Source organism: Carcharodon carcharias, chromosome 22 (genome assembly GCF_017639515.1).
Source record: "Carcharodon carcharias isolate sCarCar2 chromosome 22, sCarCar2.pri, whole genome shotgun sequence".
Classification (NCBI taxonomy): Eukaryota; Metazoa; Chordata; class Chondrichthyes; order Lamniformes; family Lamnidae; genus Carcharodon; species Carcharodon carcharias.
Window position 1 is genome coordinate 45,378,423 of NC_054488.1, and position 12,705 is coordinate 45,391,127.

A 12,705-nucleotide genomic window follows, 5' to 3' on the forward strand; every position below is an offset into this window, starting at 1 on the left:
CCCCCGCTCCCACCCTTACCACCCCCTCCAGCCTGGGGTGGGACTGCGGGCTTGTGCGTGCCCCTTCACTTCATCCATGTGGTCAACCTCCAGTGAGTTTACCCCACGCGTGTTCTGGTTCTTAGTCCATTGCAACAACTGGCGCTATAACAGGACCACGTGATTCCCCACAAACTCGCCTAGGAAATGTACCCCCCCCACCTCTCTCTCTCTCCCCCCCCCCCCCCCCCCCCCCCCCCTCATCCGCCTAGTTTACCAATACTAACAGTACACTGGCCTCGGGTTGTCGTAAACCAATTCAGTGGAGACTCGGGTGTTGACATGACTGGTCAGTAACTGTTTCCTGCAGCTACTGTCGGCCCCTGATATGGGAGATTGCGGGTTCAGGTCCTGCCCTGCGCCAAAGCCACTGAGGGGGGTGCCACATCGTGCGCGAATCCTGTTTCCCAGGTTAAACCACGGGGTTCAGACGGACGACTCTAATTCAACAACAGCAAGTGACCTGGCTCACATTCTTCACACATTCATGCGCCCTTTGATTTGCTTCCTGTGAGACACCGAGTCCGAATTGGCTGCACACCAATGTGAAGCGCCTTCGTGAAAACGCGTGGAGGCGCCTACAAAATGAAATTTTGAGTTATTAATTACTTAACCAGAGTGACCACCTGATATCTAGCAACAGAATCAGCAGCGGTTTCATTTTTCACAACACCGCCCGCCTTCCTTCTTTCTACATGGTGTCGTTCACGTCTAATCTCGGGTTTCAGAAGCTATATTTGGCAAAATCCGAGCTTCTATTATCCACTGTACCATCTTTGATGCATTTTATTATTGGAAATTTGAAGAGAACGATTACACTGAATTAAGAAGTGCTTCTGTGGACAAATTTTGTTTTAAATAGGTCTGAACAGTATTCTAAAGCCAATAAATACAACATCTACACTCTTGTTTTTGTACATTGGCCATCATTCCCTGTCACATTGGACCCGTGTATAGATAGACAGGATGGTAAGTACCTTAAGAACTTTAAAAACGTGTGATTTGGTCCGCACTATCAAAGCCCCCCATGGAAAAAAAATCTTTTGAAATAGATTAAAATATCCAAGAGTTTATTCAAACATATACAGTGAAAATCTTTCTATCGAGAGATACATTAAACACTAGTCACATGTGCACAATCTCAAACATTCATACCAAGTGGCATGCTTGAGGGATGATCTCATGAGAGATAACCTACGTGTGTGGTGTCTCATGATCTGACCTCAGTATAAAAATGCAGCTTGGGTTACTCATAAACTGCTGGGAAATGCAAAGTTAATGTTTCCCGTGCCAGAGAGGAGTCCCGCCATCCACGTTTGTAAAATAAGGACATGCTTGCAGTTCTTTCGTTTTCACCTAGCAGTGTTAGTTTTCTTCCCAGCGACGACCTTGGTAGTTAATTGAACCATCGTTACCCGCTCTGAACGTTCCGCCGTCTCTCGACTGAATTCCCCACCACCTCACACCATCCCGCCCTCCCCCACTCACCACCTCTCCCGCAGCACAAAAAAAGCCACCTGTTTTTTCCGGTGCAGCGGTTTAAATTGATGAGGTAACCGAATGTGTACCAACTGGAAGATTGGATGATTATTGTATTCACTGGTTCCTTCCCAGCTCGAATCCTGGTAAGACAACTGGAATCCAACAGATTCGCAAGCGGTTTTTTTTATATATAGCACTACACAAGCACCGTGACGAGCTGGCTAGAGATTACTGGTGTGAAAGGAGATTCCCGTTAAAGGAAGATAGTGCCAATTGCTCTATATTTAGGAAGAGCAGGTCTTCACGCTGTTTAGAAGCTTTATTTTTAGTACGCACAGAACATGCTACATACAAACGACGCAATTGTCCAAAGCATTTTGATTCGCGTACAATGGATTGGCAGATCTGCAGCTTTATAATCGGAAATCAAATTCAAGCCTCTGACCAAAGGAAATACTGGAGGTAATGTTCAGAAGGGCAGTACTCAAAGACGTGTACATGCTTCTGTCGGTCTCACAACATGATTTGGCGTGCCATTATCAAATATGTGTTTGATTTTCCAAAGAAGCGTCGATGATGGTAGGAGATTTCTATTGTGTTGATAATGCCATTCGAGTTGTCATCTTGGACTGCAGAGACCCCACCATCAACTCTAAGCAGTCGAATATATGGATCACTTCCATGTTCCCATTGGCTTTCAATTATCTGAAGCTGCTAAGGTGGCGGGGGGGGGGGGGGGGGGGGTGGCGGGGGCTCTCCGTGTTCAGGTTTAAGATCTCTCGAGCAATGGAGTACTATCATGAAAACAGCCCTTTGCAAATCTCCCGACGCATAACATTCAAACAGAATAAACCAGGAAATAAGATGTGCTCACGTATATAGGATTGTGGCGCCTGGGGAGTCAGGCTGCCAGGTTTAGTAGCCATAGGTTGGTCCTCAGGCTCTGCTGTGTTGAGTGTGTCTTGCCTGTTCTCTGTACTTCAGTTTAAATTAGTTTTGGTTGACAATACCATTTGTCTTGTTCAGTATATGGAAATCCAGCACCATATCTCCACACCAAACCACTGAGGAACCCACGTAAGAATTTTCCATTTGTGTGATACAGAATGTTCATTCTCTCCCCCTAAAGAACACATCTAACGAGAGAAGATGGCGACACAGGTCGGCAACAGCCAGTCCTAGGAACTTCCAAGCGTGTGTAGAGGCATTTCGGGAGTATAAATGGCTGAAATCGTGCAGGTTACAGCCACAAGACGCTGGTACGATCCCCGTTGCTCGTCCAAGATAAGGCCAGCTTACAGCTAACTGGGGGCGAAGTGCCAAGAATGCCAAGCTTACTGCTGCATAGGCCAAGAATAAAGCACACTGTTTGGACAGTCAGTAACAGCACTTTGGAAGACTCCAAAACCTATTAATTGCCAAGTCTGCCAGAGGTTATCTGCTGATTGCAGCCTCCCATCAGGCGGATTATCTCGGGACCAATTTGACAACAAATAACACGCTTACTTCCCCCTCCCTTTTAGGTCATCTGACCAAATTTGGTTCCTCCTCTTGGGCTTCCAAACATATTTGAACTGTGCAGGTTTAGACAGCAGTTCACACTGTACTCAATAACACCTTACCTCAAACCACAAACATTTTGTACTACAGCTGCGCCAGTATTTCATTTACTAATGCCAGAAAAAAACATCATAATGTCCTTTTTTTGAGGCGGCGCTTGAATTTACTCTTTTACCTTTGCTGGCCCTAAGACATTGCTACAATCACAGGTAGCCACTTACATAGCTCCTATCTGTAGCACTGACCTAAATGGGAATACGCCTCTTGAAATGCCAAAAGCAAAATTGCAAAACCAAAAATCTTCTGTTCTTGGGTTTGTATTTATAATGCAACCTGGGGATTATTGTGGTATTTTGTTTTAAGGATAGTTTCCCGATCTGTTGGATAAACGGCGGACTTGTTCAGGATTAAGACAGCCATGTATTTCTAATAATTGCATTTTCAGATAAATACCCTCAGAGGTCCGCCGAGGATAAGTCACTTTGATGGCATACTCTGAGAAGAAGCATTCCTGGACCAGAGGCCTGGAGGGCAATGATACTTTGATGTAGTTATTTCACTCCGAGTCACAGGATGTTGCCTTCTTGACTATTTTAATCTGCACAGTTTGTCAATGTGAAACATATCAAACTGTGGTTTCCAAGAAATGACGCCAGCTGGTAACCACAGCTACACGCAGTATGACTTACTTTAATAAAAATGTTACTTTAAAATATCTGCAGCAAGATTTCAAAGGAAGCTCTAGAGTTTCATCATTTCATTCACTCAGAAATAGTACCAGAGTCCTTCGAGAGAGTAGCTTCACGATGACACTACAAAGACTTTTACATTGCGCGGCACAAATTAATAATATGACTCAGTCTCGTTTCATAGAATTTCTATTCACTGTTCAGCTGGTAATAAGAAACGCCAGATCAAAAATGGCGTCCCGGAGATACAAAACAGAATATCAACATTCTTCCATTATCTTATTGACTGTCGCCCTACTGCAACAGCGGATCTGGTGTTTTAAAGGCGTTTTCACATATTTACATTCAAGCACAAAAAAAATACATTTCTATCATAGCAGCACAAGCTCGCCAGCTTCGGAAATATCAAACAGACAGGAAATACAAAGAATCTGCACATTTAAATAGCACACATATCACAAATATTCATGATATCTGATATTGGATTAAAAATTGAAACAATGTATCAAACATCCAATAATGTGGTTTTATTATTTAAGATTTTGCTTTTAAAAAATTAAAAATCCAGATTTAAGGAAGCAGTTTCTTCGGTGCCCTTTACTGCTGGTCTGTCCAGTTTAACTCCAGACACATATTCACTTCTACATAATGTGTCCGTGTATAAATAAAATTGCATACATCTGAACTGTTCAATGTAAAGAATGGAGATTTGGGTTAAAGAGTGTATTCACTCTAAGCATTTCTGCACGGTTTCTAAATCCGACCGAAGTTTCCTTCACACCGTCACATATTCCTTAAATGTAACCGTGAGGCAGTTCGCTGTGACATCTGTGATTATCAGATTTCCGAGGTAAGGTTTGAGACCAGTCCATGGATATTGCTGCTCTCCCCTCGCCCGTCCGTCTTTCTCCTCCATCTCCGTCTGCTGTGCCGTCGCCTTCTGAGGCTCTGACCTGGACTTTACACAGCTCAGATCGATTGGCTGCTCGGGATTTGAGTCCAAAGTACCATCAATTCCCTCATTCCGATAACTATCGATCGCCTGCAGCTCAATTAAGTCACCCTGCTCCAGCTGGACCGCGCTTCCCGGGACACTGATGCTCCTGCACGTCGTCGGCTTTTTGGCCTCTTTCTCCACGATGGGTTCTGATAGATAGCGTTTCCTGGACTTGGGGAGTTTGGAGTATAACCCATCCCTTCTGGAGACCTCCGAATCACAAGCCCATCGCATTGGAGCTGACTGTTCACACTGCTCCCTCACCCAGGGACGCTGCTCCTTCTGAGTCCTCATCTCTCTCCCACTTGCTGTCCCGTCACTTTCCTTGCCGGCTCCCTCCCCGTTCATGTTTTCATTTTGCGCTGCAGCTACCGCCTCTTTAACCACCAAAGTCCTAAGATAGCCATTCTTCTCGGCCTCTGCCTCTTTGTTTACGTTACGAGTCTTGGCAGTCTCTTGCCATCCATTAGCAATATTGTTATCCTCCACCTTTCCTACCCTTTCCTCCGTTTTGCCGTGCCCATTTTTAACTATCCATAGCTCACGATCTCCAGCCTTGCTTACCACTGACTCATTCCCTCCATCCCCGTTCTTACTGTGTTTATCCTTCGCCGACTGTATCCCATTATCCATGTATTTGCTCATGACGATTACAATCCTGCCATTCTTGTTTTTATTTTTTACTATTTTCATTCTGCCATTCATGCCATCGTTTTTCACACTTTCCTTGGCTAGTTCTGGCCCGCTCCCGGATCTCGAATCCATGTCCCTGACTTCAGGCTTCTCCGTGCCTATAGCGTGGGCATGACTTCCATTCTTCATAAAACTGTGCAGCGTTTCGTGTTCCTGAATGGTTTGATGTTGCTCATGGCTTGCTTCAGTTTCGCTCCCGTGGGAGTCGGCCTGTTGATTCGGGTACATGATGTCCGGTTGATAATGGTGGTGCTTTTTGCTGTTAAGTTGGTAGTAATGTTTAGTAGCTTGATGCTGGCGTTGCTCCTCGGTGTTACAGGGTTTGTACTGATGAAGCTTTTTACTGTTCAGTTGATATTGGCGTTTGATGGGCTGCTGCTGAATATCATTCTTGGACCGTTCTTCTTCCACATAAGTATCCTGCAGCTCCGTAGGAACATTTGAGCGTCGAGCAAAAGCTGGTAGCTGCAAAATTAAGAATAAATAGATTAGTGTTATTTGGGTTTCAAATTCTGTTAAGTAACCTGTAATCAATTAATTATAAGGCAAGGCGACAATTTAAATCGGCAGAGCAGCTCTTCATTTATCCAGTGGCCAATGAAATATGAGCTTTGCCTCTACGTCACCTCTGGTGCAAGGCCCAAGCAGCGCAGGTTTCCATTTTCACCTTTTTAATTGTCCCACCTGGCAGATTCCATTCCCAGCTGATAGGAGAGGCAAGATCGATTCCATTGTCAATGTGCCTTATATATTTAGGAGGAACCCATGTGGTGAGTCAACCATAGGTTTCTTCTTGGTTGTTGTTTCAAAGCGCCCGGCCTCCACTAGATCCCAACAGTCCTTATTATTTTATTCATTTGTGAGCACCTGACATTCTGTAGTAATCAACGTCAGCTTGAATTTAGTGTCCCTGAAGAAGCATACAGCTTTTGGTTAGTTACTGCCAATGTTGCTTTGGATGCTCACTATTCATCAATGAATCCATACAAAATGAACTAGTGCCTGGTTGTTTTGGATGGATTTCATGATATTTAGTGATTGCATATTGCAAATTTGGAACAATTAAAGATTTGAGACTCTATTGAACTGTACCTGGCAGGATGTAATCTACTATACTTTTCATTTGAATAGCTAAACATGTCTTGTATTATTTTCAAAACAATATTCTCATAAAGAGAAAATAAGTCTAAATAATTTTATACTCAAATTTGCATCAGTTTTCCTTGATCTATTTATGCCTTTCAGCAACATGCTCCCTTGTACTCTAGGGTCTGTGTGAACATTACTTTATAATATTACACTGACATTTACACAATTGCCTGCTCTAGGTAGATATACAGTTTGGCTGAGAATATATTTGTGAAATGGTATTCAACTTGATTACATGCAGCCAGATAGTATGCGATAGATGCTCTAATCTGGTTCCTATTTAACACAAACAAATAATCATTAGACAGATGATATTACCTGAACCAGTAGGTGTTTGGGCTTGGGTCCTCGCTTACGATAGCCCATTGACTGCTCTTGTCTTTCCCTGCAGTCATATGTAAAACAAGGTTAGCACTATAGTCACTTGTAATAATGAAATTACTGATCATTTTAAGAAATGTTTTCTATTCCCCCCCCACTCCCATAATGACCTGCAATCTTTGGTATGTAACCTGTAACACCCTAATATGATAAAAAGTACTTTTAATTTAAACAGTCACTAAGTGCTCTAAAATTTTTAATTAAATGTTTACATTTGCATTGCCAACTGAGTGATTAGATTGTCACATACCACTGCAATGATAAGATGTCGCACAGTAAAGTTTTCCATTTTATTTTTTGGGGGGGAGGAATATAATAAATATCCTTATTTAAAAGGATAAATTTTAATTCTGACTTAATTTATATCCAGTCTTCTTTATTAAAGTAATTTATATGAAAATTAAACTGTCTACATATAGGCTATAACAATATTAATGCTTTATAAACCTTTAGTGAGATGGCATTCTCAGTGAACATTGCTTTTCAGTGGCCATATTCCAGTTTGTTATCTGTTTTTCTGTACTAATTTTCAAATTTTGCATACACAAATGGAATATTAATTCTAAATCCCCCTGAAGTACATGGAAGTACATTCTGATAGTTCACTTGATGTCCAATTTAATGTTCGAGCTACTTAGAGTGACAGAGCAACACAGCAATGAGCAGTCAAAATGTGAGCAAATGAACCCCAAAAGTAAGAGCCATTTAATAATTCCCAGCAGTTTGCTAATATTTGTTGTTTTGTTGTAAAGTAGACAAAAAAAAGTACCTAATATGAACTATGAGCCAAGGGAACAGCTCACGCCTTCTCTCTTTGGCTCCCTTATATAGCTCACAAATATTTTTCTGACATTTCAAACTATTCATGTTGTTAAATGAATTTAAGTAAGTATGCAATTAAACCATTGAACATGCATCATTGTTTTTGATAATTGTTTTTTCTGCATATGGTGACAATGCTTTGTAGTAAATCTCTCGGTGTGAAATTGCACTGTTGAATTAAGTGAAATCAGGCCATTGCATTCTCACCACTATAAAAAGGCCTCCAGTCCAACATGTCAAACACAGGTGATACTCTGGCAATTATTACATTGAAAAAGTGCACTTATTATTAAAGTTGCTTTTTACACAAAGTATGGGGGATTTTACTGGGTTTATATGTTCAGTGGTGTGCTCCTGCAACTCACTCAAAATATGCAGAAGTTATTGGTTAGCTGATTTTGGATAATTGCAACTGACTTGTAACTAGCAGCAGGTAGAAAGGGGATACTGCAGTTTCAATCGCTGGGCCTCTCCGTGTCTTGCTGTGTCTCTTTAATGAAATTTAAACGAAGATAATGCAGACACCTTCGCCTATATGCAAATATATAAACGCCTTTTAAAAATAACGCGTTACTGACTTCGTAACTTGTCCAATTATCCCTGTTTCACGAAGGTCTAGTTATAAGCAACTTTTTGTTCCTCCCACCCTGTTTCACGCTGCGTGGTTCCACTATATTTATTCACATGATTGCATGCAGCTATGGCAACCCCGTGAGCTACTCACCAGTCAGATCGATTATCGCGTAACTAATTAAAAGGGATACGTGACCCAGCGTGTCCTTTCCATTTTTTTCAGCTTGCAGCGCTAGGTACAACAAGCGTTGCCCCTTTAAAATGATACTTGCGCATCAGCAGGTGCATCGGGGAGCAGAAGTGTGGAGAGGCCATTAGAAACAGGAACATTCTAAATGGTTAGAAGGACGTTCTGTGATCTGTCAGCCTAGAACCTCCCCACACGAGTCTCACTTCGGAGATAAATGCACCATCTAGCTACGATCTGGAACATCGCACCAGCAGTTACATCACAATTGCAGTAGTGGTTTAAAGCAAATTTTAAAAAAAAAACTTTTATATCCCTGCTTTTATTCGGTCTTAAGTATTTTCATCGTTTTTTTTTAATTTTCTTGCACCAATTGAACTCCAGCAACGATAGGAAACATACTTGCATTTGGAACTGTAACGCTACCAGCTGATTATTGATCTCTCTCCCCTTCCCCCTTACAGTAAGGGTATCGTAACTTGACATATTTCACTGTGGATTTGCTTTTGCTAAATCGCTCCTAGTATGGGTTCCAGCTACTCAACTCTCCAGTCATTTCGACCACATCTGCACCGAAACACTGCAGTGTTCTATTCTGGTTTAATTACGAAACTGTGCAGCCCCTCTACTTTCGCGAGCTCTCATCTTTTACTCCTGCTTATATATATATATATATATATATACACACATATATATAGACACATTAAAACCAAAGAATGTGTGTGTGTACAGGCTAGTGGCAGAGGTCCTCCTGCTCCCCCTCCCCTCCCCCTTTTCCTTTACCTGTGCTGGAAAGCCAGGAGCAGCCGAGGGTCCAGGATGTTCTCCTCTGGCTCCCACGTGTTGTATCTACGGAGAAGACATCAGCAATCCACTTAAAATCTCTTAAAACACACCAGCGGAAAATTAAAACGAACTAGTGCTGCCATTCAAGCAGTGTGCAAGGGAGGCCATTTTCACTCCATTCACACACTATCATATCTTTCTCAGTCCATTAAGACATTCCAGGACTCTCATTGGCCATTTTTTTTTTGTGTGTGTGTTACATTGGTTATCTACTAACAATTCACTGGTGGCATTTGTCAGGAGGGAAATTACTGGGTTCCACAAGATCCTTCCACTATGCACACACTCAGACACTGTAGTTTACCTAAAAAAAACATACAAAAATGGGACTCACTTGGGAGACCATCCCCTCCATTTCACCAGGTATTCCACTCTCCCCTGTGGAGAAATAAAGACAGCGTTCGTCATTGAAAAGCAGAGACAGCACTGTTACTGATCAATAACGTGGCGGAATTAGTGGGGAGGTGAGCTGGAGCTGATCACATTACCTTCCTGAACCGTTTTTTCTCGATGCTCTCCACGGCAAAGACGTGCTCCCCTGCTGCTGGCAACTCCATAACGATGCGAGGAGCTGGACGGACGCCGCTTGACCTTCTGCTAACTGCAGATCGCTTCGCCCGGGAGCACTCCTCCTGTGGGGAGCTTCGGCTTTTCTTCTGCTACTCTTTTTTTTGTGAGCGGCCGGGGGTGGTGGGGGAGGCACCCTTTCCGAGCGGGCTTTTTCTGTCCCCTTGGATCTAGACTCCGTGGTCACAGATCGCTCTCTCTCTCTCTCCCTCTCTCGCTCACTCTCTCTCTCTCTCTGCTGCAGAGCCGGCAACGCATAAGCGCAGCAACACAACGCTGTGGCGTCAGGAGCTGGAACTGTCAATCAGCCCAGCCCCGCCTGAGGTCGGAGAATCTAACTACAGCACCAAATACGGGCAAGACGCAGCCTTGTGTGGTAATAGCAGAAAGATAAATTATATTTTTCCAAATTAAGAAAGAGCGACATGAAAATGAAAACCAGAAAATCGTGCTTTCCCCTCCCGCTCCCCTTTCTCTTCTGATTGCGACTGTTCTCTCGCATCTAAACAATGTAATTCCCCAGGCTCTCAGTTTTGTTCCACTGCGATGTGCAAATGTCTTTCGTGTCCTCTTCTAATTGGCTATGCATCGGGCTAGCAATGTCTTGCGTTCTTTGAGAAACCTGCTTCGTTTCTGACATGCATCAAAGCGCGTCACTATTTCATTTCATTTTACCTGCTACCAGATAAACTAATACTGCTACAATCGCCCTTTATTGTCCGTACATTTTGTAAAATGCACCGTGAGTAACCCCACCCCCTCCTCACATTGAGCAGATATGATGCACGGTCATGGCAATATTGATGATTATAACTGTGGTATCATGTTAGTCAATGTTTCATTTGTCTCAGTGGCTTGTAATTTAGTGCTATCCACTATGGTGGAGTCTTACATGATAGAACCTTTGAAACGAGCACACAATACTCTTCCTCATTCAAAGAGCAACCATGGCTCCTCCTGGTAGGGCATTGCCAATTTCAAGCTGTAACTCTGGCAGTATTCAGTATTCAACATAGGGAAGCCTACAGCACACAATACCGGGGTAACAAGTTTTGCTTTCCTGTCTGCAGTCTTATGTTTCATCCAACATAAGTAAAATATGAGAAACATCAATCAATGTGTATCGATTGTTTTTTTTACAATCGCTGTACAATTAGTTACAAAAGGTAAACAGAAGCCTTGTATAGGTATTAAGTTCGAATGGTTGATTGAGGGCAACTCTTCTGATATTAACGCAACTTCCAAGATGTCCATCTCTCCGAGCGTTGATTTTCGAAACTGCAAAGCTAAAATGAAAGAAATCCATTGGCACAGATTCGAAATTGAAGGATTTCAGGCAAACCGCTTGGGAGAGGCAACATAGTCGCTGAAAAAGCGCAGCTTATCCCATCCCCCTCCCCATTGCTCTCGACTCATATTTATCAACACTCAAAATGCGACTGACACAGAATGCCCATATTAGGACATTGGCCACGCACGAAATGTGTAACTATTGTTGCAAACCCGAATGCTTTAATGATTAAAAATACTTTCTATTGATTGCAGCACTTAATCGCAATATTTATACGCATTTAAAAGAGAACAGACAAATAGAATAACCATCCATTCTGGTGCCCACTTCTAAACCGAATAGGAAATTGTCCACGTAATGGGTGACTTGGGGAAAAAACGGTTATTTTGTGTGATGATGGGAAAGGTAGCCGTCACCACGATTAACACGTGGCTAATTGGCTAAGAGAAGGTTGCATCTTGTGAGTTCTATTGTAATCATCTAAAGTATATCATGTCCTTGTCTTGAAATCTTCTCCTTGACTCGACCTACTGTTTGATATTATTGGATTTCTGCATTCAGATAAACCCAGTCAACGCACCTACTCACACATGCCGTTACTGTAATAATAGCTCGTCTCCTTGTGGCGTGTTACTATTGACCCTGAGGAGGAAAATGGAGTCACCAGTCTAAAAGGTTTGCGACCAAAATATGAAGTTTGCATACAATTTTTAGAAACAGAATAAAATGGTGAACACAAATAATACGCACTACAAGCAAAATACCACAAATGGTCAACAATTTCTAGCACCAGAATAATGCAGAGGCCCAGGAATACAAAAGGTTTTGAATTAATTGTTTTTATTAATGGTAGATATGCTAGTATTTAGGTCAGTAAATGAATTATATGGTTGATACTTATTAATGTATGTTTACATCTCATTGAAATATTTCTTGCTGTTATCCACCTTACACAAAGAACTGAGGACTAGTATGCTTCAGTATAATTTGGCTTTGTTGCATTTATTACACAATATTCAAACTTGCCAGAGATATTGTAAACGTAGTCTGACTACTCATAAATAAACGTTGACTCATTCCAAATCAGATAATCCTTCTCTTCTCATGACAGTTACATGACACAGGTAAGTACTTGCTCTGACATAAATATAATCCATATGATGTCATTTTAAATTACTGATAATAATGAGCCAGCATTTTGGGTCCACAACCCTGATATTAACCTATCTTTGTTGTAGGCACATATGTCTTTGCATTAGAAATGAGGAAACAAAAACATTCCCCTTTCTTAACATTAATTTACATGTATTATGCTGAGTGGACCATTTCTAGGTCATAAGCAAGGATACAATTCAGAACTTTTATATTCAACACGTTTGACGTAGGGATATTGAGAATGAAGGTTAATCTAAAACAATAATGTGTCAGT

General features: G+C 42.0%; 1 protein-coding gene across 2 annotated transcripts; it reads right to left on the reverse strand.

Annotated features, from left to right (window-relative positions):
- Positions 1-3,751: 3,751 nt before the first annotated feature.
- Positions 3,752-10,288, reverse strand: cbx4 (chromobox homolog 4 (Pc class homolog, Drosophila)). 2 transcript variants are annotated; one of them, XM_041216651.1, is made up of 5 exons: positions 9,907-10,288; positions 9,753-9,796; positions 9,356-9,421; positions 6,928-6,994; positions 3,752-5,925 (listed from the first exon to the last, which is right to left on the reverse strand). In XM_041216651.1, exons 1-5 carry the CDS (start codon positions 9,973-9,975, stop codon positions 4,546-4,548), a joined length of 1,626 nt encoding a protein of 541 aa, XP_041072585.1. In that variant the 5' UTR covers positions 9,976-10,288; the 3' UTR covers positions 3,752-4,545. The 2 variants fall into 2 exon arrangements, with proteins under 2 accessions (XP_041072585.1, XP_041072586.1); XM_041216652.1 differs by lacking the exons at positions 6,928-6,994; positions 9,356-9,421; positions 9,753-9,796; positions 9,907-10,288 and adding an exon at positions 6,145-6,350.
- Positions 10,289-12,705: the final 2,417 nt, after the last annotated feature.

Coding starts and splice junctions, on each gene's coding strand:
- cbx4 (XM_041216651.1), bottom strand. CDS start 9,975: ATGGAGTTGCCAGCAGCAGGGGAGCACGTCTTTGCCGTGGAGAGCATC. Junction 9,797..9,906: donor AGAAAAAACGGTTCAGGAAG/GTAATGTGATCA, acceptor ATTTCTCCACAG/GGGAGAGTGGAATACCTGGT. Junction 6,995..9,355: donor CTCCTGGCTTTCCAGCACAG/GTAAAGGAAAAG, acceptor ATATGACTGCAG/GGAAAGACAAGAGCAGTCAA.